The sequence below is a fragment of the Mixophyes fleayi genome, chromosome 3, assembly GCF_038048845.1.
Source record: "Mixophyes fleayi isolate aMixFle1 chromosome 3, aMixFle1.hap1, whole genome shotgun sequence".
NCBI classification, from domain to species: Eukaryota; Metazoa; Chordata; class Amphibia; order Anura; family Limnodynastidae; genus Mixophyes; species Mixophyes fleayi.
In genome coordinates this window covers 31,303,892-31,331,648 of record NC_134404.1, presented here as the reverse complement: position 1 = coordinate 31,331,648, position 27,757 = coordinate 31,303,892, and the positions used below count along the sequence as shown (strand labels likewise).

Below are 27,757 nucleotides of genomic sequence, written 5' to 3'. Positions count from 1 at the left end.
GCCCGTTTTTGGCCTGAAAGGTATATGACCTTGTCTGTAATTGGCGTTGTGGGCTTGGTTTGGATTGATTGGAGATGTGGTCTATGTTGTACCTAATCTCCATACTCTACCTATGCATTTATCATGAATACATTTTTAAGCTGCACCACAAGAACGTGTTACCCCCAAACATCCCTCCTTGTTGTTAATTAGCTACAAGTCTCAGAATGCCCTGCAAACCGGAGGCTTGCGAGTTATGATGGAACTTTTAGTCCCACAACTGGTGAGCCACAGGTCGTAAACCTCTGCAGTCTATGGGAGGAAAGGAAGGTAGGTAGGATGTGGCTAGGTAACATAGTGTGTAGGTTTGAAGTGTGTGATCCACAATTGCCATGATTTGAGGTCAGGTGTCATACATAGGTTGCACATCCTAAAATCCAGACCCTAACTAATTCTTAGCCTTAAGACGTATAATGAAAATGAGTCCCTCCATCTTAGCATGTGGGTATTTTGTGTATTACTCCTTTATTAATGCTTGTGTGGAACCCGAAGAAAGTGTTAAAGTCTTACATTAAGCTCTCCCGGGAGAGTTTGATCATCACTACCCGTCAGGCTTTGTTAAAAATCGGGCAGCTGTCACATGTTATTGTTACAGATGTGAATGGATCAACCCTGGCACTTGCTTGGCTATGGGTCAATGGCTTTGACTTAATTTCTGTCCTGGATTGGATGCGTCTCTCCTGAATCTGGAAAGAAAGCATCATGCAAATGCACATTTCTCTGGCTAAAAAGTTACATTCTGATAGGCCGTTTTGTCAATGTTTATATAACTCAGACAGTTAATCCTATTCCCCAGCAAGGAGTTCACGTTCTTGATGCTGGGTCTGGTACCCTAATCTGGCCATCAGCACATGTGGAAAAAATACATTTAAATACCACTGACCTCAAGGGACCTTAGGAAGGAGTGAGTAGCCGTTCTCTACCTGGAATACAGCTGTGTATGTGTATAGACAACTTTGCTATTTAGCGGCCTCTCCACATGCCATGGATTCATTTGCAGAAAATTAACATTGGCATTTTTATAGGAATAATTCTTATCTGACTATGTAACATTTAGCAAAGAATAAGGGTTGATTCAAGTCTGAACGCAACTTGCATGTAAGTTGTGTGTTTAAAAAGAGCACAGAACTTGTGCGTAATTCCGACCTTATTCAAACCCTAGCGTATCTCAAGCTATGTTTCATTTTATTCTGGATGTAAGTACACGCTGCCTAAACAGAAATTGCCGTATGTAGATGCACAGTATACACCAGGGGTAGGCAACCTGCGGCTCTCCAGGTGTTGTGAAACTACAAGTCCCAGCATGCTTTGCCAGTAGATAACCAGCAGATGGGTGGCAAGGCATGCTGGGATTTGTAGTTTCACAACACCTGGAGAGCCGCAAGTTGCCTACCCCTGGTATACACATGTGTGTAAGTACAATAAATGTTCATGGAACACATTTAAATTTTTATTTGATCATAAAATAACTAACAAGTTATTTGCATGATCATTTATATAAATATTTATTTTCAAGTAGATTTTTTTCAAAATAATTACGTAAAGAAGATTCAATGGGTACTGTACATACGATGCATTTTTATAGTCTATCTTATTTGTATATGGTTGTTCTGTGATGGCTAGTGGCACATATACGTGTAACTTAAATCAAAGACTATGCCATGTCAGTATCACTATCAATCAGCACCTACACCCACCTTGTAGTGGGTACAAATGATATGGCTGAAAACAGGCGCACTTAAGCCAAACACAGGGCTTGAATCAGCCACATCTGTGTCAGAACGTCCTTACTGTACATGGGCTATGTTAGTTCACCACTTCTCTCTCCTACTTCCCTTCCGCCTCTCAAATCCTAGCCAGTCGCAAGAGTCATTTGCATTCAGGCATGAATTGCATTAAATTGCGTTGATTGGCATAATGTCCGCTCCTGGCGTGTGCAAAGCCATTTCACGCAAGATACACAAAGCAAACTGACGTACGTCTGAACATAAATCAGCCCTCAGTATATAATCAAGTGGTATTATATTCTTTTTAAATTTTCGGTAATATTTTTATGAAATATTAGTACCAGCAATCCCAGCTCATTTATTGTTTAGCCTGTGACATGTCATGACAAACTCAGTGAAACAAATGCTGTTAAATAAATGGTCGTGGCTTATAATGTTACAAATATTTAACATCAAGTTATTAGGGTGTATGCCCCAGGTGAGGCTTGTACTGTAGTAAACAGAGGGTATAATTTTGATCAGGTCACTTAATGGGTCTGCTGTAAACGCTCTGGCTTTCATTGCCGACACACACTGGATGCAATACACCTTGTTCTCTTACTGTGCACTAAAGCAGTACACCAAGCGCTCTGGTACAACTTCCTACCACTTTAGCACAACCCCTTTCATTAAGTGTAACTTTTTAACTCTCTTACAGCTTGGTGTAGACGTTTATATATATTTTTTTTTGGGGGGAGGGGTGTGATGACATATTTTCACATCATTATGGCCACCCCCCACCTGCGCAGTGATGTAATTGCGTGTTCTGGGAATGTGGGCTGCTCTCCCGGAAATACCAGAAGTCTCCCAGGTGTTCCGGGAGAGTAGACGTGTATGTTTTGCAACATTTCTTTTCTTGTGCTCTCTGCCTATTTAAGTTTACGTAGCCTCAGTATCGGAAGCGATGAGGTTGGCCGACTTGCTGCAGCAGTACAGCATTACATGACATTAAGTAGAGATGAGGTAGAATTTTATACTCAGGGGGTTAAACTACAGCACAGTGTCAAGTGTAATGAAGTGAACAAGCCCATATTAGCCAGTGGGCTAAGGCCACTCCTTTATAGGACCCCTACAGTGCAATACTGGACCAGTAAACTCAACAGAACTGGGAGCTGAAACATTGGGTGCTATACTCAGTAGACTGCTGCCTTCCTACTGCTACGGGTTGTGATAGTGGTTATGATTGTTCCTTAGCAAATGGACACTTTTTGTACAGTAAATTAGAAGACAAGGAATAACTGTAAGCACAGTGTGTACCTTGCTGTCCTGTGCCTAGACTTCAGGGTCATCAGTCCACAGAATCCTGACGATTGCCAAATTCTTAGGACACTGTCAGCAACTCAGCACCACATTGTGTAAAATAGCCACAGGCAGCTGAGACTCTGCCAAAGACCTACAGGTACCCTCCCCGTCCTGTACAATGTATAGACAGACTCACACAGGATCTCAGGAATAAGGTCTGCAGGCCAGATGTGAACCTGGACGTGTGTGACACCTGCACAGAGAGACAGAGCAGCGCGAACAGACGGAATCCTGTGTAATCTGCAACTAAACCCTGCATCTCGTCAATTCCATAAACTGGGAGGAGAGGACATGTGGGATTAATAACTGCATATGTCATATACATTTGCCATGTTCCATAGATTTATTGTACATGCCACCTATAATGCTCTGTATATACATATATCAATGTGAATATAATTACTTGCACAAGTTTATATACAAATGTCGTTTCTGTTCTGTTTCGCCTGCACAGGACGTGCTGTATTTATGAGAACAAATGGCAAGTGTAAGAACTAATATACTGCCTGAGCAAATTTAATGATAAAGGAGATGTACAAAATTATATGTGTGTGTGTGTGTATATATATATATACATATATACATACACATACACACACACACACACACACACATATGCAGTTAAAGGGATATATTAAAGGTTAATTAGTATCATTACAGCTCTGTGATATATTATGTATGGTTGTTTTGTGTAACTTAAATAGAAATATATTCAGTTTTGGATACATTTATGACCTTGTGAAGATGATCCTGATGTTTATCACAGAGAGCTTTAGTGAGAGAATACAGTGCGTCGTGAATTAATAGCCATAGCGACATCTGCTGGCTATAAAATGTTACTGCACAAAACAATAATGTTGCAGATATTGCAGCCTGTGGCCTGAACATGGACCTAGTGCCCGATAGTGTATTTAATAGCATCAATTGGATAATTATCAGACATGTTGGGAAGTGCAGGCTTGGCTTGTGTGCAGTCATCTTTCATCCTCACTATCAGGCTTTAGTCATGCCGAAACGGGGAATGTTCGCCCACCACAATATGCAGTACATAGGGTTCTAGTGCATAGTGTGCAATTCCTGGGATCAGCACAGGCCCACCATTCACCGGCCCACTACAGCATTGCCTCAGAGCCCGAAGGGGCAAATCTCCTATAGTTGAGAGTCAGAATTATTACACAGAACTACTTTGACTGTTCCACTATTAGTTTTCTTATATTGTATTACTTTGGTTTATGCCAGCATGCCTTACTATTTATTGAGGGGTAAAATGTGACCATACCATAGGTTGACTGCCGATAATATAGACACACACCAAAGAAACATGGACATTATTCTTCCTGCAAATTTCCCTTTTTCCTGTATTTACCAACTGCCAGTAAAATTCCTGTCATATGGGGGGTCAGATGTAGTTCTCATGACAAGTAGACCAATGCTTTTTCAACCTAATATATTTTCGGGGGCCTCAGAGATGCCCTTTGTGCCACATGGGTACAGCATACTTACCTTTGTGGAGGAGCACTAGATCACAATAAGTGACTGGAGCACCAGCATTATGGGGACCACTTAATAGACCCCTGCCTTTGGCACTAAGGATGATATTTATTAGAGTGATACTCAGCTGCCTCTGCAATACTGACCTAGAGCAGTAAGGGTTAACTGGCTTGTTGGGCCAGTCTCTGCAGTTACGTGCATGTGTAAGACACCTAGTCGTCTCGCTCCTGTGCAGTGGAACTGAAAGCGAAGAAAGCGGCTGTGCTCAGAAGTAGACTCCAGTCCTCTCCGCACTTTCATAGCAGAGTGGCCAAGGTGGTGGATAAAGTCGGGATTCAGGGGGTACTGGGGATCTCCCAAAGGGGCCTTGGAAGGCAGGCACTGGCCAGCCCCCTCACCTTCGGACCCAGGAGCTTCCGCACCCCCTGTAGCATCGGTAGCTCTGCCACTGCTTCCACATGCAAAGATTGTTTTTACCAGCTATAGAGATTTTTGCTTTTCGATAAATCGCCCTATTAGTTTTCATGTGGCTCAAATAGTAGGTTCACCCATGACTGAGAGAAGCCAGCACACATTAGTCACAATCACTAGGAAATGGACCAAAAAGTGAAAGATACCCTCACCAGGGGAGCTGTATTTTACCCTTTGGAGGGCCATTCATTTCCACAGACACTTCTGTAATGAGCAGGTGAATCTACACGTCACGCATGGTACTGCCTACGAGGACCATATTGACTGCAATCTCCAGCATGACGTTAACAGAGCTTGGTTAGAAGTCGATTTTTTGCAATTTAAATTCTCCTCATAAACAATTATTAACTTATAATCATTAAAAAAAGAAAAAAGAATAGCGAGACTTAGATTTAATATACAGAATACTACGATTTGTACTGTGCTGTTGGCCAGGGCCATCTTTTCCATTGGGCACGATGGGCAGCTGCCCGGGGGCCCCACGGGCAAGGGGGCCCCATAGCCACGGCTCTTAATGAGAATAAATAATCCTGCAAAAGAAAAATACCTGCAAAAAATACCTTCAAGGGTCACTGTGCAAGTACATCTATCTATCTCTATATATTATATCTATATCTGAATACATCTATATCTATATCTAGGGGCCCCCGATGCACTGCTTTGCCCGGGGGCCCATAATGTGGTTAAGATGGCCCTGCTGTTGGCAACCACCAGCGTCTCTCGGACCACTTGTTGCCTATCCTTGACTTTGTCATAAGCTCTGATGATGTGCATCAACTGAGCAAAGTGTCTGTTATTTTAATGTTATCAACTACAGTTTATCGCTAACTAATATACATTTTTCCTGAAGGGTAAATTCAGCACATTGCGATATCAAATAATTAAAAACAAACCAACATTTTTTCACTTTTAAAGCAATTGTTGCTATAAAAATATTTTAACATGCTTTTTAATACTTTCATTCTCTCTTGATATTTTATACAAATAATGAGAGATCCTGAGGAACTCTAAGGAGAGGAAATGTATTCCACCCCCCCTACCCCCGCCATGAAATACATGTTATTTTAGTCCTATGTGCCTGGGAGGTGCCTCATAGTATTTTGTTTGCTTTACGGCCTGTCTGCTCGTATTGGTAAGTATGTCTAACCATTAGCATGCAGATGATTGCAGACCTGTGCCAGGAGACTACAAGAATGTGTGCAACTTCAAAATTCTTTCGCTGCACCTAATTATAGATAATTACAGGTAACCCCTGTGTACACACGTGTGAAATCACAGTACACACATTGTTCGTACTGTGCAATTATTGACATCAATAACCGTCTCTTTAATCAACATGTTTCTGGAAGGCTGTAAATTAAACAATTGTAAATAACCCCCCCCCCTCTTGTTAATCTGAGTGTATTAATAGTACAAGATAAACTTCTGTTGAGAGATGACAGGTAAATTTGACCCAGGTCTATCAGAAAGGGTTCATAGATAGAATTAAAATAAATTAAGGTTTTATATTATATTTGTGGGTGTCTTTGTTCAGATAGTTTGCAATAGAGCTTTTATCTACAGTACAGTTATGATGGTAACCTTATAATGAGAAATATTAAACTGTTGATAGGAAATTATAATATTGCTACATATTTTATTATATATTTATAAATCATGGTTAGCTATATCTGCATGCCTTTCTATTAGTGGGCCAATTACTCCTGCTTGCCCATCCGGAGACCGTATATCTAGATTAGATGATTTCCTGCCATATATTTATATCATTGAGGGGAAGTCGATTATCCGTGAGTTGTCTGCGGAACAGTCCGTGGAGACACAACTCGGCAGAGTTTTTTCTCGAGTTCCATGCGAGGAGAAAATGAGCAGAGATTTTGTACCGTATTGGTCGGCCATTTTGGGCAGCCAGACATTGCGGTGATGTCCGGTAGCACATCGCCAGCAATTGTATTCCCCCCATTGTGTTGAGTTGCCCTTGACGTGGTTCTGTCATGATCTATGCATTGGATGCTTTCTCTATGCTTCAACTCCAGTTACCCTTCCTCCTCTCGTTGGTGAAAGTTGTAGGAGGGCACGTACAAGTCACTTGATTAAGTGGTGGAAAACAGGAGGTGTGTTCCATGATCTGAAGTCAGCATGTAAGCTGAGACTGTATACTGTCAGTTTATATAGATTTACACAAATCATGCCTCTGTATGCTGGTGAAAATTTAGAGCTGACACAACACTGGGCATAGGAAGTGTGCACACCCTGAATAGTCAATGTGCACTCCACATTCTCAAGCTCCTCCTTATCTATCAAATTCTCTTCCATTATTTTTACTTGAAAATAGGGAGTTGTTAAACACCAATAAAGGTTTATGATACCGCAATCTACGTAATTATCCAGGAATTTGTTATTGATGTGTTAGCCCGTCTATAAATAACCTCATGTATGGTAGGTTTGGTTGTAAAGAGAGGTGATTCATACCCTATTTATTTCTTGTTCCGATAGCACTAGAGAAAAGTTTGACGAAAGCCTTGAAGAAACTGGATGACTATCTCAACACACCCCTCACTGAGGAGATTGACGCAAACAGTCGAGAGGAGGAGAAGGTTTCTAGAAGGAAATTCCTGGACGGAGATGAGTTAACTCTGGCCGACTGCAATCTTCTACCCAAACTTCATGTGGTCAAAGTAAGTAAGATCATGGTCAGATGAACTGCATTGAGGGGGCCGAGAGAACACAATATTACAAATGCAATCTCGTCGCAGTATAGTCCTGTGAAAAACTTGTGAGGTTGTCTAGGGAAGAGAGACATAGCAAGACACAGAATCAACACATGATTACAGTCAGTAGGTACGATATGTACGATTCAACATCACCCTGATGTTCCACTGCATCTTTGTTAAAATGTAGATTACAACAACATTGAAATCTTTGATTAGAAAGCTACCCAGATGGGTTAAAAAGCTCAAATAGTCAAGATCAGCATACCTCATTAACCTGCAGTGACAGGAATGGCTGTTTTTTATATTGGAATCCACCAGTCTACAATATTTTTAAAATGACCTTTAAGATAGCAAACCAAGCACTTAGACATGTGATGCTTTGGTTTCCCCTTCCCTGCTTCTTCAATCCTATTTCAGGGTGATGCCATTTACAGAGGCAGTTTTCTAATGGGTTCAGCTTACTGTAACCAATATTAATCTAATAATCAATTTAGCAAATGGTTAGAAATAAGTAAGATATCCTGAGTAACAGTGGAGCAACGTCTGGAGCCACAGTGGTCAGATTTACTTCCGGACCTAAGATAACGTGGGATCCTGAATTTTGACCGTATCTTCTGACCTATGTTGTCATCTGCTGTAGTCTCCACTCATGTGTGTTACTGTCTCCCCTGCCCTGTTTGCTGTCAGGTTGAGGAGAGATCAGCTCTCCAGCAGAGCAAGCTCTTCCTGCCGGAATCTGCTTGTGACTGTGTGAAGGTTCAGAGTTTTGAGCATCTGTAATCAGAGAGACACTCCTGGTGGAGTGTAGGTTTCACCACATAAAGATAGATAGATGGGAAGTCACCTCTGCCCACTGGAGAAAGAGGGCATCTGTGTGAACATGGTTGGGGCTCTTTACTGGAGGTCTTTGAATAATATGGAGGATTGTCTCTTGGCAAAGCGGGAGGGGTCTTTGGAAAATGCAACGGATGTCTCCAATTTTTGTTAGGACCACCCACTGCGTTCAAATTCCAGTCACTGATTTTTACAAGATCAGCTAGGAAAAAGCTAAGATACTTAAGAGAGGAGCAAAAAAGGAGGAAAGAATGTGTAATGAACGGGGCACTCCTGGGCGGTCTAAAGAAAAATACAAGGGCAAATAAAACAAAATTTTATTAGGCATACATTAAAATATGTGGGGTGGAAGGGGGGAATAAGGCATCACGTGATTGGATGTCAACTTAGCATGTGACACATTTTCCGGCTTACATTCAGTCACCTGTTGCCTACTTGATGACAACAGCAATTATATCTATATTACTGTGGATAAGAAAAAAAAAACTTATTATTCAAATGTTCCCTGTTTAGATTGTGGCAAAGAAATACAAAAACTATGAAATCCCAGCAGAGATGACAGGCTTGTGGAGGTACCTGAAGAATGCATACGCCAGAGATGAGTTTACCAACACGTGCGCCGCAGACAAAGAAACAGAACTGGCCTACGTCGATGTGGGAAAGAGGCTCTCCAAGTCCTAACCGCTGGCTGAAGTATTCTCCTACCCAAAGACTGCTCTTCCTGTTGCCTTAAGATGGATCTGCTTCTATTTTGACACCACATACCATCTCCGCTTCCACATACGCCAGCACTGTGCCTTTTCTGCCAGCACCGCCATCAATTATATGTATCTGAGGAAAACCTGACAGGAATTTGCCTCAATCATAATGAAAGACAATATACCAAGATCCACCATACATAATTTCCATAATCAATTCAAGTCCTCTTAAGGCAATACCTGCTATCACATATAAAGTATTTTTGTAATGTAAGCAGATTCCTTTAATAGTGATTTATAAAGTGTATTATTTCATAGTTAATTGTATAATATACATGATTCAGTACTGCTCTGTAGAGCTATTGGTAGTGTATTAATTTTAGAGCCTTCTGCTGTTTCACGAGAGTGGTCTATATCTTGTTTGAGTACGCAGTGTATATTACTTATTTGAATTATTACAAGGTTTTGTGACAAAATGAAAAGTATCGGCACCGGCGAGGCTTGTAGAATCATTTAGGCGCTAACTAATTGTCTTAAAACAAAGCTTTTGTGCCTTATTCACTAAATTGCAGTATATGAACATCTAATAAATTAATTTGAATTAATAGTGTCATATTTTGGTTTGTAGTGCTTGATCCCAATTAAAATATATTAATATTTCAATCTAGGAGACTATAAAAGTGGAAGAATCTAAAAATGTTTTTAAAGTTTCTTTATATAGGATATAAAAACGTAATTTTTTGATTTTTTTTCCCATCCTCTAAAAATGTACGTTTTCCGCTGTGCTTTCTAAAGAAAATTGATGATTTTGTAGTTATTTTCTATTATGTTCAGTCTAGATAATTTCCTACTTTTGTAATGTGAAGTGTTGATATAGCCGTAAATAATATGTAAAAAAATAACTACATATTGTGTACTTTATAAAAGTAATTTTGTTGTGAAACGCACTAAACTACGCCCCCAAAATTTTCTCATTTGAACAGGAAGTGGCAGAAAAGATGGCGATACAGTGTTTAGCATTTCTAGACACTCATGCCCAATCTTATGAAATTCACAGGGGAGGGGCATCAACAACAGCCATTCTCAAACAGACAAGTGCTAGCAGCGTACAGGAGAACAGTTTGCCAGGGCTGTCTTCCCCCCTGGGCACGCTGGGCAGTTGCCCGGGGGCCCCACGAGCATAGGGGCCCAATAGAAAAAAAAATCTATTCACCCATGTATCAAGGCACAGGTGTACAGGATGTTTTTTTTAATGTTTAAACACTGATTTTTTTTTTGCAGGTACCAATAAATATAAATTTAATTTTACTGATAATTTACATTTTTATTCCTGTGAGTAGTTGTGTAGGTAGGGGCTCAAGTGCAATGCTTTTGCCCGTGGCCCATAATTTTGTTAAGATGGCCCTGGCCGTGCCAAGTTCTTTAAATATGTTATAGACCAATTGTTTCATGCCTCTTGGGGGAGACGTGGATTTGGTTGAAGGAGAGGAGAATTTTTAAGAGCTCTTGAAACTGAACAGAAGCTTTGACGTATAACACACTTTCCTCACATTGTACAACAGGCGGCCCACCAGCTGGTATACTGCGCCCTGGTTTCATATTTGAAGCAGACATTTTTTTTTCCTTTCCGCAACCGACTGGTTATACTTTTCATTCATTTTATTGGATGACAGCTGGCATTTGTCATTTATGGAATTGGCTGGCAAGATTCTTGAGGGGAATTCTGTGGCAATAGTGGGATTGCATGGCAAGGATGGCAGACTATTTAATATGAATGGGCATTTTCTGAAAATGTGTGGCAGAGAACCTATTATTTTTATTATGGTGGTAAAAATGTAAGGAATTACTTAGTAAAAAGGTTTGTATAAGGGAAATATTAGGCTACATGTAGGTGTTTATTTTGGTAATAGTGTTTGCAAAAACTAAGGGGTCTATTCATTAAATGTAGATAACCCTTAAATCCTGAAAGAGGGAGATTAATTTTTAAATAACTTTGTTTTTTATATTTTTGATACAACAAGGATGGAGAAACAGAATGATGAAGGGAGAAATAGGGGAGCATCACAAATGAGAATACATCAGCCTTGAGGTTTGTTTTTTTTAATAACTTCAGCAGGAAAAATCAGAGAATGACGTCATAGACAACAGTAAGTATATAAATACTCAAAAGCAGAGTAAAGTGTATGAATAACAAATGGTGTAAATAAGAGTGGAGGAACACAAAGGTGACAATTCATCTGAGAGGCTGGTAGTAATAGACGCTGAACCATTTTTTTCAGAGAGAAAAAAAAAGGGAAAAGAGAAGGTCGAAAAGTAAGGAGGCGGTGTGGCATGCCGCTATGTCGAAGGACAAAGAGATAGGGAACAGAAGAGAGAAGAAAGAGAGATAGGAGGTGGGGGAGTTGGTGGAGGGGAGGAACCAGGAGGCTCAGTGCTAAGAGATTAGTGAGTTATGTTAAGAAGGAGATTTGTAAGATGGAAATATGGGCCCATGGAGCCCATACTTTGTTGAAGATTAAACATTAATTTATAACATGTTGACAGAGGAAATTCTAATCTGTAAAAAACCAATGAAGAGATAAAACTGGAAATGGAAGGGAGGGAAATAAGGGAATGTTAGTATAGGGAAGAACAGGGAAGGGAGAAGAGTTGAGTTCCTAAGCTACGTATATATAGTAATATATTTGGAGGGAGGACCTTCACGAGTCGAAGTGCTGAAAAGGGGATTTTTTTTGCAAGTTTTAGTTTCTTCCTATTTACCAAATTCCCCAGCCGGTAAACGCTATCACAGGCAGGTAGCCATCGCTGTGGGCGTCAAGTGTTGCATCACCATGCAAAACATGGGGAAGCTTATTGTCCGTGGACAGAAGAGGTACAAGTACCGTTGTTGTCCTCTGATAGCCAACACCATTTCAGCTGGGGGTTTCCACAGGAAAAAAATACTTTTTTATTAAAAGAAAGCATTTTTTTCTGTCATTTTTTTTTTTTTACTTTTTTTGTGTACAATCTAACTGGAAGCCCTCTGAAAATTTCCTGACAAAATATTGTACTGCTGTGATAGAAAATCTATTTATCGGGGGGACGTCTTAATAAATAGACATGTTAACAGAGAGCTATAGGGGACGTTGGACATTTAAGGGCTTTAAGGATCGGAACACTTGTGAAATTTTTGCTTTCAAAATTGAGACACATTAGGTTACACAAGTCACACCCAATATTCACATAGACAGCATCCCAAATCCACTAGATCATGGCTCTTAGCAAACACAGGACTGTACCCAAAAAACTGGGGTATGTTTGGTAGCTTTGTGGGAGTTGTTTACAAATCACAAAGCTGAGATGCTGTACAACATCCCCCTGTTGGCACTACGTGCCTTGATTTGCACAAATGTGCCTAAATTTCCAGAGCATAGTGATGGACATTGTGGAAGAGCAGAAGTACATAACCAAATGAACTTCAAACAATCAACAGCAACATATAATATAGACCAGTGAGCGTTAGTGTAAAAGAGCTGGAGGGCCTCATGTGTGACCCATCAGCCTTCAAAGGGGAACACGGAGGAAGGAGGTAGTACACAGTGAATTACCTCCTTCTTCGGGATATCCAGCAGGACCTCCCTGTACTGTACAGAGGTGGTCATGTGACATGGACGTTACATTCTGATAAGATCGGGAGCAGTCAGCTGGGGGGCTGCAGGTGAAGGCTTGGTGGCCCACGGGCCACCTTTTACCCTCCGCTGATATAAACAGTCCTGATGTCCCCTCACTCTCATGATTAAATTAAGCCACAAATGAGGTTAAAACGATCTGTATTCTAGAAGAAGAAATGAAAAGTTTTATTCAATGAAGGTGGTGGTTCAGAGGTTAAACTTTAATTGATTTTTACATTCTTCCATCTCCTCACAAAAACTAGGTGTACGGCTAGTTTGCAGAGGCATCTATCAAGGGTGGAGAGTAGGTGTGCACCTTGAAGTGACCAAGGTGAAACTTCTAGAATAACCAATGCAAAACCAAACATATTGGCACCCTTGCAGTTTTTTTCCCAATAATGCACCATCTCTTCCAGGTAATTGTTAAAATGAAAAAAATATTTTGGTATACATATATGTAATTCTTTGGTTTGCAGTCAAGTAAGACACAAAAAGCAGAACAACTTTACCAAGCAATAGCTTATTCTACAAATAAATCCTTGGCAGCTTTTAGAAGTATTTAGAAATAATTAGATATCAAGCAGATGATTCTCCATCACCAGTTGTGAATAACAGGTGCCTGCAATATAAAAAACACACAGTAAATGAGTTTAATGGAGAAAAGTACTCATTCTGCTGTTTTATGTCACTGGGTGTACTACAATGAGCATGGAGAAAAGAAAGAAAGCCAAAGAATTGTCTGAGGAGGTCAGACAGAAGATTGTAGCCAAACATAGACAATCTCATTGCTACAAACCAATTTCGATAGACCTTGATGTTTCTATTTCCACTATCCACAATGTTATTAAGAAGTTTAAGGCTCATGTTACTGTAATGAACCTCCCTAGAAGAGAAAACTTGACCGAAGATTGCAGTGCAGAATTGCTTAAATGGTGGAGAAAGCTCCTTGATCAACTGCCAAACAGATTCAAGCTGATCTTCATATAAGTTTCGACAGTTTCAACTCATACTATCCATCGCCAACTCAATGAGTTTTGGTTATATTTTAGGAGATCCAGTAGGAACCCACTGCTGAGAGATAGAAGAAAACTTGACTGGAGTTTGCAAAACACACTTGTCAAATTCCTTCTTGGAGAATGTCCCGTGGACAGATGAGACCAAGTCAGAGATTTATGGTAAAGCACATTATTCATATGTTTACAGAAAGCAAAATGAAAATAACACCTTCTATACAGTCTAACATTGAGGGAGGTTCAGTGAATTAAGGGGTTGCTGTGTTGAATCTGGCACTGGGTACCTTAAACTGTGCATGTCATCATAAATTATGGAGATTACCAGGCCATTTTGGAGAACAATGTTGAATCCAGTGTCAGAAAGCTGGGTCTCCGTCAAAGGTCATGGATCTTCCTGCAAGGCAACAAAAAGCACCCAGGAATGGTCCAAGACAAGATTTTGGACTGTTCTGAAGTGGCCAGCATTGAGTCCAAATCTAAATTTCATCAAACACCCGTGGAGAGAAGAATGGACCAAACTACCAGCAGAGAGGTGCAGGACGTTTATCCTTGGCTATAGAAAGCGGGTGATTGCAGTTATTTTGAACCAAGGCTGTGTTACTAATTATTAAGTCTGTAAGGGTGTAAATAATTCTGGCAATGCCATTTATTTTCCTTTTCTGATTAACAGTATTAAATTCAGAATCAAAAACAAAGATTCTTGTAATGTTAACAGAGAAAGATTTGTGGGGACCAAACACTGTTGTTTAATTCAACTTATGTTTAGAGGAAATTGTGAGTTATTTGAAAGTGCAAGGGTGCCAATACTTCCGGCACATACATTAGTAATCACCTTACAACTGACCTATTGCTTACACTACCTACCTATTACACCTAAAATGACATACATAAAAAAAATATACAATTATTACAAATGACTACGTTGTTCTCAAAGTCCCAGTAACCTATCCAAAGAGCTTCCACTTAAACTGCAAGTAGAAATGCACACTATAATATTGATAGTCCCGAAGCGTTTCATCATTACTTCTTACAGAAATACCCAAGATGAGGGGCCTTTAAACTTTTAATACCTACCCCCCACTTTTGTATCTTTGTTAATAAAAAAATTTCCTTACCCCCCCCCCCACCAATGCCGCATTAACTCAATTTAGCGTAAGTGCGAGGTAAGTTTTCGAGGGAAGGGTTATTGTATTTAACTATATAAGCAGCAGCTACTTACAAAAGACTATTAAAAAAGTCATACTCTGCATTCTTGCATATACAGGTTACTGTATGCACATACATACATGCAGGTACGCACTGTAACACTCTGTGACGCAATCTCTGCATATCCGTGCAGGATACACTCCTTGTTGTGGTGGACAGGCTCTCTTATACTTATATAAAGTATAAATATTAAGTATAATATACTTATTAGGTCCCTCCAGTCTGTACATACGACTATCAATCTTCCCAGAACTATAAATTAAGTTAAACCCAGTCCTAAGCTACTAGATGCGTCTGTTCACTGTCGGCACTAATGCAAGGCTCAGCGCAAAAGCCGAAGTTCTGGTTTCAGGAGCAGTAGCACATTTCGGACACTGGAGTCCTGCCCCACTTCTCCTACCACTAGACCACTGGGAATTGGGTGCCATGGAATAGAGCGTAGTGCTCCTCTTTCTAATACTTGGCAATGTGGAATATTGCTAAAAACCCCACCGCCCACCATGAAAGCTGAATCGCCCACTAGTGGGCGGTAGGGACCAGGTTGACTACCACTGCTCTAGACCAAGCAAACTACCTTCAGATGTGTGTGCAAGCCAGCCTACACACGTGCATATCTGCAAAGACTGGCCCAGCAAAGTAGTAAATTAACCCAATAATAATTTTTGCAAAATTGCAGTGGTAAGGGTTATTTTATCGCTGCAATGAGTGGAGAGAAAAATATCAGTTTCCCACCACCCTCTGGATCCAGTAGTGCTTAGGGCCCCAGCTACTCAGACTGGTCGTATCATTGGTAGGAGTGAACGGGGGGCAGGGCCCCAAGCAAAAGCGACCCCCTAAGAAAATGTCTAGATCCATCACTTGCCCTAATGATTTCTTGCTTGTAAATTAGACTATTCTCAAACTGCTTCCATTCTGACCAAAATACATGCATATATACATTTCACGAAACCGTTTCATATCTATATATATCTGTATATATCACTTACCATATTTCAGCAACCTGATTCGATTTACGAGCCTCCTAATAATTAAAATGAAAATAACTGGGCCTTTTTCCCCCCAGAAGATGAGAGCTTGGAGAAATGGGTTTGAAATAAATTAGAAAAAGTAAGGCTGACACAATAATTCTCTTTCTCACGTAAAAAGGTTTTATGCTGAGATTTGAACAGTTCTCCTGAAAGTAGGAAAGACAGAAACTTGGCAGGGCTGTCGCTACGAGTCAGCAGGAAAAAAAAAAGAGAGAGAAGCTTTCTCTATCATTCTCTTTCTCCATTACTTACCTTTCCATTTATAAATTCTTTTCAACATTTGGACTTTGCTATACATAACTTTAAATCACTAACATCCTTCACGGCTCTGTGATTTGCTAGTTCCATATGTAGCCTCTTGGCCCACTCTTTTGGCTCTGGCTCAATTCCTGTTCTTGCCCTCGGTTTACATTTTGTAGCCGGGGAGAGAGGGAGAGAATGAGCTTATTCATCACAAGCCACCTCCATGTGGAATTCATTGTGTGTGCCAGTATCGAGGTACAATACAGACACACAAAGAACGTACATGTCTGTTCTACTCTACCCTGCAGTCTTCCATATAGATCTGCAGTCTAAACTATCACTGTCTAATCGTTTCCACAGCAGAGGTGCTGGCCGCTTAATGACCTACTAGCATCACTCCACAACTCAATTAAAACACTGCATGGAGAGAGCTGAAAACGAAGAAATAAATGATCCTATAATATGAAAGGAAATTAATATGTGACTCTACAAGTCTTAGGGCTATAACCTGAAGACCAAGTGCATCTGCACTGCCACTAGGAGGCAGCACAATAAAATGTATCTATAGGATTTTATGTCAAGTTTTGTTTAAAAAAATAATAGGTGATGCTAATGGGGGGAGGGGGGGACTGCAAAATCTTTGTAATTAAAATAATAAATACGATTATGAGCTAACCCATTAGGGATTTTGCAAGTGTTGTATACATATATTTTTTTGCCAATTTCAAGAAGTGTACAAAGCCATTACGCAAGGATTAAAACTATATAACAGGCTCTCATAAATAGAGAAGGCCCTGAGATTTGAGGGCATCGAAGTTTAGAATTCTCTGTCCTAAAGAACTTGCAATCAACTTAGATAACTACTGAAAATCTTTCTGGAGATAATGGACCTCATTTAGAGTTGGACGCAAAGTCCGTTTAAGAAGAGTGGGAGTGTGCCGCAGCTTGGTAGGGTATTACGAGTGGCAAGCAATCCCAGTTGCGCCCCGTTCTTAATACCCTATCGAGCGAGCTGCTAGCAGTTCCTGCAGCTAGCTAACCCCACCTAATTTCTGCCGCACAGCTTTAGCCCTGTTTTGACGTGTGTTGCGTCTGCCCCTCACTGCGACTAGGATGTACTTACATGGTCACGCCTTCACAATTCCGCGTTCCACCCATTCTCTCGTAGTGAGTCGCAAGCTGTCACAAGTGTTAATTGCGTCCATGATGCAGGCAGATTTGGGGCTTTCTGCACATGCGTGGTAGTGTTTTTTTGTTGGATGCGCCTAAAACGGACTTTGCGTCCAACTCTAAATGAGGTCCAATGAGTGATGAACGACTTGACATTTATGACTGACCGTGGGAACTTGCTCTTATCAGCAACATAAATTATATAATTGTAAATGACAGATAATACCTCTCTTACTGACAAGTTACATCTAAACTATTAACTTCCTGAATAACAATGACAGACAAGATCTCTCTTGCTGGCAGGCACACAACACGCTTAGCTCACTAAAATGATAGATAATACTTTCCTTAATAATGGGGGGAAATCATTTAATATAAACATTCATTTAGTACATCATTTTTCCCTTCCTGATAGGTCATAACTAAATATTAACTTGCTGACTAAATCAGCTTTCAATATTTCTTTTATTCATGATCACTAAGCTATTAACATTTTGAGTAATTACATTTCTCTTACTGACAATTATCATAAACTATTAACTTGCTGACGAAAACAACAGAGAAGAGTTCAGTTACTGACCGGCTAGGGTTAAATGTCAGTGTGTCATCTTGTTCTCTGTACAGTAAATTTCCCTTCACGTCATACTATTTCATTGCTTTACTGTTTTGTATTCTATTGATCTCTGTCAATCTCATTGTTCTCCTAATTTCCCGTTTCGTCCCCCTCCCTTCTTATTCTCCCACACTTACTATTTCCCCCCCATCTTATGTTCTGTCAGCCATTTTATCTGCTCTTTCTCTGTTGGGACGTCCAGCTCGCCTCGAGCGCTCCGCGGCTCGAGCCGTGTTCTCATTGGCTGGCTTGTAGGAGCGGCGGGAAAATCTCTCCGGCCGGCTTATTGCCAGGGGGCGGGGCCGTGTGCTTGGCGCCATTCGGATATAGTTTTCTGCCTCTGAACGGTGAGTATTGTCCCTTGTTGTACTATCCTGCTGCTCAACATCACTCACTTCCTAATAGATGCTGAAACTCGCACTGTGGTACATGCACAGCGCTGCCTTTTATAATACAGGGAGAAAGAACAATAAGAAAAACTAATGGGGGTCAAGGAAAGAGGAGTATGTATGAAACCAGTTCTCTGTCACATCAGTCAGTCATATATATGTCGTTCTGTATTGTATCTATCTGGTAACTAGCTCTTATCTATCTCATGTTTATGTCTCCTATCTATATCTCATATCTAATTATTATCTCATATCTATGCATCTATCTGTCTAATATCTGATATCTATCCATCTAACTCATATTCACCTATCTCATATCTATCTTACATCTGTTCATCTGTCCTATCAAATACATATCTATCTCATCTATTTAGTATCTATCTCATATATTCATCTATCTGTCTCATATCTAATATCTAACTTATATCTATCCTATTTATCAATCAACTGTCTATCTTATATATCTATCTATATCTGTTCATCAATCTAGTTCATATCTATCTCCTATCTGCTATATATCTCCTATCTATCTATATCTGTTCATCAATCTATCTCATATCTATCTCCTATCTATTTTTTAACGCCACAATAAAAACTGTTATCATCATAAAACGATATCTGTGAGGCAGCTGAATGATACTATCTTTCCATCACATATATTGTGTATATGTTTTAATCTCAGTCCTCCATCTCTCTAAGGTGTGCACTGGAACAAATGGATTCTTATTTTAAGTTTAAAACAAAAACACAGTATATAAATACACTAGCAAATTAACTTTTTGGGCTCCTGTGTGCAGTGTATGACCCTCACTTCTCCATCTCTCCAGGGTGAAAGACAAAGACACACATTATATATATATATATATATATATATATATATATATATATATATATATATATATATACTTTTTTTAAGAGTAGAATCAAGTACAACAATATCAAACTTGAAACAGCTAAGAACACATACAGGCAATCCCTTCAGTGGAATTTTGAAAGCGACCGTCCTGGCTTTGGTTTCTACAATGTGAAAAAGAGAAATAAGGATACATACATTTTCTAGATATATCTTGGAACATATGAAGCAATGACTCACAGAATTAATCACGGATTTGTCATGCTCTTGCTTCCAGATCATTGATGTCAACTTCTTCCGCTGGTGCAGTTTCAGGTTGGGTATGTTCATCATTCTCTGTATCACTATCAGGCATCACAGATAATAACCTAATGTAGAAAACACAACATATGATACAATGTTGGATAATTACATGCAAATGGCTTGCTACCACACATTATATATATATATATATATATATATATATATATATATATATGCTTCATTGTAGGCCATCTATGGATAAGATACACCAAGACAGTATCATGTTTAGCATACCATAAGTAAGAAAGACTTACATAAATAAAAAACATGACAGATGCAAACACATTGACATGTTTATTACTAGAATTTCTACTCGTGTTTTTTTGAAGTTACTGAAGATCACGTAGCCTTCCCCAATGCGTTCGCTTGCAATAAACACATTTGAATGGGACAAGGTGCTTTGAGAAACATGTAATGCAAACACAAATAACCCAAACTAATGGAAATGCCAGTGGGTATGGGGTTATTGAAAAGAATCTCTTCTATTTTTAGACCCATGTTCATCCATTGCACTAGCATTGAAAACCTTACTAAAATGCATTTAATTAACCCCGGTGGGTATGAGGCCTAAGAATATAGGCATCATTGCAGAAACTTGGGTATTGTGTCACTAAAACATAATTGCCCACTACTGAATGCTGGGTAGGAGCCGGCATTTTTTCTGCATCCTGCTCACTTAATGAAGTTGGCGGGATAGGGGCCTCAATGGCACAATTTGCAGTGAATCTTGGCCCAGCGCTCACGATAAAGCAGCATGATTGCACCATATTACCGAGGGGGCATGGCAAAAATTGTGCAATTTGAGGTGTTCGCCCCCTCCGCATTGCCAAATTGTTTAAATGGTTGGTAAGTATGATTGACCATATAGTCATCACAAGCTTCTTCAATTTTCAAGGAAATAATTTTTTTTTTAATTGATGTACACTTGTCTTTGGCGGGAACATTAAGACATGAGTGCTATCTATAGCACTCATGACATTTGGGATCCCAGCAATTTGGCCTTCTACACTGCATCACATTGTTGTCAGTTTGATGGCAGCTGAACATGGTGCCCAGCAATCTTCCTAAAGGTACCCAAAACCTACTGATAGGTCATTCCTCATCAAATCAACACAGGGTTACAAACTGACTGTTCCAGATTGTAATTAAATTTGGTATAATAAATGCTGCCATGGCTGATATGTGGAGTGGTTTTGAAGTTATACGCCTTTAAAGCAGCACTTTTTTTAATGGAAAAATTTTGCTTTTAACATTTTTTTTAAAATTGCATTTGTAGCTCATCCGATTGAGGTCTCATTTTAAACCTCTTTTTTATGGGCTTCCATGTGACCTAACACATCAGTATGCTTCAATAAAAATGTAAAATTTTCTAAATCAAAATTTTGATTTTCTTAAAAAGAATTATCTCCCGCCTCGATTATTGTAATCTCCTCCTTACCGGCCTCCCACCTCGCCCCCCTCCGCTCTATTCTCAGTGCGGCTGCAAGACTCATCTTCCTCTCTCGCCGCTCCTCCTCTGCTTCCCCCCTCTGCCTTGCCCTTCACTGGCTCCCCTTCCCCTAAAGAATCCTCTTCAAGTGCCTGACCACCACGTACAAGGCCTTTTCCCAGTCTACTGCCCCTTATTTGTCTAACCTCTCCATTTACACTCCTGCCTGCTCCCTGCGCTCGGCAAATGACCGTCGCCTCTCCTCCACCCTTGTTACCTCTTCCCACTCCAGAATCCAGGACTTCTCCCGTGCAGCCCCTCTTCACTGGAACGACCTCCCTCGCTCCATCCGTCTCTCTCCCAATCTGAGCTCCTTCAAACTGCACTTAAAACTCGCCTGTTCCTTAAAGACTACCATCCTTCCAGCTAACCCATTATCCCCTCTCTCCTCCCGGTCCCCTCCCCCCTCCCATATATGTCAACTGACTCCCTTTGTGCCTGAGTCTTGTTCACCCTCCCTTAGGATGTAAGCTCATTTGAGCAGGGCTCTCTTTCCTCTTGTTTCCATACCTGTTCTTCTGCTCCGTCCTTACTATATTAGCCTGCCTGGAGCCTCTAAAGTTTTGGCACTTATTGTTTATTGTTCAGTAGTGTTTTACCCTGTATAAGTCTACTGTTTGTGCAGTGTACAGTGCTGTGGAACCCTTGTGGCGCCCAACAAATAAAGGATAATAATAAATGCAGACTATTAGGTTCAGATTCATATGTAGATTATCAGGTTCGGAATCATATGCACATTATAAGGTTCAGAATCATATGCAGATGAATCTGCTATCAACAGTTAGGAATTCTGGATAGAGAGAGTCCCAATATCAGAGCAGGATATTGACCCAAATCAGATGTCACAATGTACTTATCAGCAGTATAAAAGTTCAGAGTACCTCAGAACAGCCGGCTACACGAGCACTTGATGCAGTACAAAAGTCAATACATTTTTTTACCACTCCAATTCGATCATCATCAGCTATTTATATAGCGCCACTAATTCCACAGCGCGGTACAGAGAACTCACTCACATCAGTCCCTGCCCCATTGGAGCTTACAGTCTAAATTCCCTAACATACACACACACACTAGGGTCAATTTGATAGCAGCCAATTAACCTACTAGTATGATTTTGTGGATTGTGGGGGGAAACTGGAGTGCCCGAAGGAAACCCTCGCAAACACGGGGAGAACATACAAACTCCTCACAGATAAGTCCATGGTCGGAAATCGACTTCATGACCCCAGTGCTCTGAGGCAGAAGTGCTAACCACTGAGCCACCGTGCTGGATTGAGTGAAGCTGCACAACTGATGGTCAGGATGCAGGCTAGAATAGAGGTTGAAAAGCTGAACACCAGAGAAATGTCGGCAAACAGAACAGTTTATATAAATGATAATGGTACTTCTGTCACTGAGTATTTGGCAGGTAACAGGAACACGAACGGCCAGACAGAGCCAGGAATCAGAACCAGAATCATAGTCAGACGTAGCCAGGGGTCAGGACCAGAAAACAGATTCAAGATAATATAGCAAAGGAACCAGGATGCTACCACTTGAAACATAACACTATCACTGGCAAAGATGGAGTGTCAGGACAGGCCTTATATTGTGCAGGCAACCAATCAGGATAATGCAGGTAACACAGCTGCAATGCTGCTTAGTCTAATTAAAAGCAGAGTGCTCTCATACACAGGGAAATACTGCAGAACCTGACATGTGGCAGCATAATCCTAACACATGCAGGAAACACGTCTGCATCGCATCTCAATCTAACTGAAAGCAAGGCGGTCACACACAGGGAGAAACATAACAGAAAAGGAATCCTATCATCTGCCTTAAACTCTTGAAAACATTGGTGCTGATAGCCTGCAACTCTCTGCAAAAAAATACATAGGTATAATAGCTTGACCATTCCAGGAACACCATGACTCCTTGGAGCTGATGGGTGAAACTTTGGCCTAATTTCCTCATAAAGGGAAATTGATTTCCTACTCGATAATGGTAATTGTCCATCATCATCATCTGTTCACAAGGGTCCTCTTCCTTATATAGAAAGAGGCTAATTTAGCCTTCAAGAGGAAACCTAATCTCCTTATCCAAAAAATGGTAACGGGAACAATTCAGCCACCCCTATTGTCCTGTACTAATGATAGCTACAGATAGCTTTACTAGTAAGATATTTTAAGGAATGTCACAGCTTTACCGCCCTTACAGGGAAGAATCTCTTCCTATGCTGATGGTGAAACCGTCTTTCATTCATAACTGATGAACCCTTGTCCTTAGTACAAAAGGAGTGTTCTAACTTTTACAATGGTATTACTATGTTTGCACCTATGTATATTTCTCCTCTTTTATGTATCCCAGGGTTTTATTCACCTTGGTAAACTAGCTGACAGAAAGCCGAGTAATAGTGCACAGTACTAGGCAGTGGTTACAAAGTCCTTTTCCATTTCAGTTTTCACCAGCTGTATTTGATTTAATATGTAAGTAACATGGCTTAGATGCATAACCCTATCTCTCTCCTTTCTTTTTCTTTTCTCTCTCTCTTCTCTTTTTTCAGTTCATACCTCTCCTTACCAAAATGTTGTGCCCCCTAAAGCCTTGCGCCCTAGGCTGCAGCCTATTGGGTAACCAGGCCCTGCTTTTAATATTTCTCGAAAGACATTTAGTGAAAAACACTGGTAATTTTTAAGGGTGTGCGCTGGCCACTTTTGGTGTTTTGGTTTCTGATTAGCTTGAGGTTTTGGGTTCTGATTTGTTTTGCCCAAACACCCCACGAAAGGTTTTGGTTCTGATTTCGTGTTTTGGGTTCTGATTTTTTTTTAAAAAAAAAGCATAAAAAGTGCTAAAATCCATTATTTTGGTGATTTTTTTTTTTCACTCCTACACTATTATTAACCTCAATAACATTCATTTCCACTAATTTCCAGTCTATTCTGAACACCTCACACCTCGCATTATTGTTTTTAGTCCAAAAGGTTGCACCGAGGTAGCTGGATGTCTAAGCTAAGCGACACAAGTGGACGGCACAAACACGTGGCCCATCTAGGAGTGGCACTGCAGTGGCAGACAGGATGGCAGTTTGAAAAACTAGGCCCCAAAGAGCACATAATGGCCAAAAAACAGGTGCAAGCTGGAATTGTCCTTGGGCCCACCCACCCTGATGTTGAAATAGGACATGCACACTTTAACAAACCAATCATTTAAGCGACGGCCTACCAAACTACTGTGGCTGAAATGATTGGTTTGTTTGGGCCCCCACACCAAAAAAGCTATTCATCTCTCCCTGTACAAACTAAACAGGCTCTACTGAGGCAAGATGTCGACCTCCTCTGATTCCTCGCCCCCTTCAGTGTGTACTTCCTCATCCTCACACATTATCAATTCGTCCCCGCTGGACTCCACAACCACAGGTCCTTCTGTAGTCTCTGGAGGCCAGTGCTGGTCTTGATTGAATAATTGATAATTCATTTCATGAACATCATTTTTTTAACGTTTTGCGGAAGCAACCTCCTTCGCCGCTCACTGACCAGGTTCCCCGCTGCACTAAAAACTCTTTCCGAGTACACACTGGAGGGGGGACAACTCAGGTAAAATAGAGCCAGTTTGTACAGGGGCTTCCAAACTGCCTTTTTTTCCTGTCAGTAAAAATAAGGACTGTCTACTTAGATGGTGTCAGCAAAGTAATCCTCCACCATTTTTTCAATGGTGACAGCATCCAATGCAGCGACAGTAGACATGTCTGCAATGGTTGGCAGGTCCTTCAGTCCGGACCAGATGTTCTCAGCATACCCGCCAGCGGGTCGTTTAGGAAAACTCAGCTTTTTCCTCGCAGCCTTAGATGTGGAAGAAAATGAAGGAGGAGCTGTTGGCATGTCACGGTCCTCTTCAGAGGACAATATCCTAACCAGCAGGTCTTTGCACTGCTGTAGACTTGTGTCCGCCGGAAACAGAGACACAACATACGCTTTAAACCGAGGATCGAGCACGGTGGCCAGAATGTATTCCTCTGACTTTAAAAGAGTGACCACCCTCGGATCCTGGCAAAGCGTACAAAGGGCTTCATCCACAAGAGCTACATGCTTTGTGGAATCGCAATGCTTTAAAAGCTCATCCCTCACTTTCTCCAGCTGCTTCTGCAACAGCCTGATCAGGGGAATCACCTGACTCAAGCTGGCAGTGTCAGAACTGACTTCTCGTGTGGCAAGTTCAAACGACTGGAGAACCTTGCACAATACGGAAATCAGTCTCCACTGCGCTTGACTCCCCTCTCCTTTGCCTATGTCGTAGGTGGCTGTGTAGGCTTGAATGGCCTTTTGCTGCTCCTCCATCCTCTGCAGCATATAGAGGGTGGAGTTCCAGCGCGTCACAACCTCTTGTTTGAGGTGATGGCAGGGCAGGTTCAGACTTTTTTGATGTTGCTCGAGTCTGCAGTAGGCACTGGCAGAATGCCAAAAGTGTCCAGCAATTTTGCGGGCCACCGCAAGCATATCCTGCACACCCCTGTCACTCTTGAGGTAATGCTGCACCACCAAATTAATGGTGTGGGCAAAACATGGGACGTGCTGGAAATTGCCCATATGTAATGCCCGCACAATGTTACTGGCGTTGTCTGACACCACAAATACCCAAGAGAGTCTAAGTGGGGTAAGGCACTGCGAGATTATTTCCTTCAGTTTCTCGAAGAGGTTGTCAGCGTTGTGCCTCTTATTAAAACCAGTCATACACAACGTTGCCTGCCTTGGAACGAGCAGGCCTTGTGGAGATGTTGCTGCTGAATGCGATGCATCTACCCAGTGGGCTGTCGGTCATATAGTCCTTCGTTTGCCCTGAACCACTTGTCCACATGTCCGTGGTTAAGTGGACAGTGGGTACAACCGCATTTTTCAGAGCACTGAGGACACTTTTTTTCGTACTTCTCTGTACATCCCGGGTATCGCCTGCCTAGTGAAGTCGAATCTCGACGGGATTTGGTACCGGGGACACAATACCTCCATCAACCGTCTAAATCCCACTCCACTGATGGCGGATACCGGACGCACATCTAACACCAACATAGCTGTTAAGGACGCAGTTATCAGCTTTGCCATAGGATGACTACTGTCGTACTTCGTGCTCATGGCAAACGACTGTTGTACGGTCAATTGTTTGGTGAAAGACGTACCGGTCTTACGACTTCCCCTCTGGGAAGATGACCGACTACCAGCAGCAGCGGCAGTAGTAGGCGTAGCGCTGCAGGATCCTCCGGAAGAATACCGGATTGAAGAGGACTCAGTCATGCCGGTGACATGGCCTGCAGGACTATCTCCAATCGAGATCGAGGAGGAAATTGACGAGGAGGGTGTTGCTGGTGTGGATACAACGGCAGCAAGGGATTTAGGTGTCCGTGGACTGCTGACGGTCCTAGCCACAGTCCCTGAACTAAACACTGAATTATGAAGGTTCTTCAGGTGACGTATAAGGGAGGATGTCCCTAGGTGGCCAAGATCCTTACCCCTGCTTATTGCAGCTTTACATAAGGTACATATGGCAATAAAATTGTTGTCCGGATTGGGATAGAAATAATTCCAGACCGAAGAGGTGGATTTTTTGGTCTTCTGCCCAGGCATGATGATGGGCTTTTTCCTCCTATGGACAACTGTATCCCCCCCGGTGCCTCATTTAAGATAACCACATCGGCATCCTCCTCGTCAAGTTTCTCCTCAGTGCCAGCTACATCAATATCCTCCTCCTGGTGTACAACATTGACACCTTCATTATCCAAATCTGGATCTGCACTGTGGGTGATCCTTTCAGCATATGCAGAGGGCGTGCTGCAAATGGTGGAAGGAGCCACCTCTTCCCGTACAGTGATGGGAAGGTCAGGCTTCGCAACCACCAACACCCTTGGACTTGGGGATTTGGGGATGCCATCTGTTTAGAAGGAAGAGTAGTTTGCTGTGTTGTTGTTGACAGCTTAACTCTCAAATTTTTTAGAGGGGTGGGGAGGAGGAGGGCTTAGATCCTTGGGTGAAGCTGAACCACTAGTCATGAACACGGGCCAGGGCCTAAGCCGTTCCTTGCCACTCCGTGTCGTAAATGGCATATTGGCAAGTTTACGCTTCTCGGATGCTTTTAATTTTCTTTTTTTGCTAATTTTAGTGAACTTTGGCTTTTTGAATTTTACATGCCCTCTACTAGGAGATTGGGCATCGGCCTTGGCAGACGACGTTAATGGCATTTCATCGTCTATGTCATGACTAGTGGCAGCAGCTTCAGCATTAGGAGGAAGTGGTTCCTGATCTTTCCCTACTTTATCCTCCAAATTTTTTGTACTCCATTATATGCAGCACAAGAGAGCGTACCCATAAACCACACACACCCGGCAAAGGCTTTAAATATTATATATAGTACCACTGGACTGGAGTTATTCAGCAGTACAAATTCCTTTTATACTGCAGGAACAGTGAACGTATTTATATATTGCAGTACTAATATTTCTGGACTGCAGGAACAGTGAACGT

At 41.3% G+C, this 27,757-nt stretch overlaps 1 protein-coding gene and 2 long non-coding RNA genes across 5 annotated transcripts in view; 2 read left to right on the top strand and 1 right to left on the bottom strand.

Moving 5' to 3' along the window:
* CLIC5 (chloride intracellular channel 5) overlaps positions 1 to 9,917 on the top strand; it is an 85,155-nt gene extending 75,238 nt beyond the window's left edge. The window contains exons 5-6 of the mRNA XM_075201313.1: positions 7,563 to 7,744; positions 9,128 to 9,917. Of these exons, the coding sequence (XP_075057414.1) occupies positions 7,563 to 7,744; positions 9,128 to 9,295 (350 nt within the window). The 3' untranslated portion in view covers positions 9,296 to 9,917. The remainder of the gene's footprint in view (positions 1 to 7,562; positions 7,745 to 9,127) is intronic.
* The window catches only part of LOC142143462 (uncharacterized), a 30,605-nt gene extending 12,080 nt beyond the window's left edge, over positions 1 to 18,525 (bottom strand). Inside the window, exons 1-2 of the long non-coding RNA XR_012689529.1 lie at positions 18,373 to 18,525; positions 16,168 to 16,254 (exon numbers count right to left, since the gene is read on the bottom strand). This is a non-coding gene — a long non-coding RNA (uncharacterized LOC142143462). The remainder of the gene's footprint in view (positions 1 to 16,167; positions 16,255 to 18,372) is intronic.
* The window catches only part of LOC142143463 (uncharacterized), a 231,516-nt gene continuing 222,193 nt past the window's right edge, over positions 18,435 to 27,757 (top strand). For all 3 annotated transcript variants that reach the window (XR_012689531.1, XR_012689530.1, XR_012689532.1), the window contains exons 1-2: positions 18,435 to 18,582; positions 19,755 to 19,792. This is a non-coding gene — a long non-coding RNA (uncharacterized LOC142143463). The remainder of the gene's footprint in view (positions 18,583 to 19,754; positions 19,793 to 27,757) is intronic.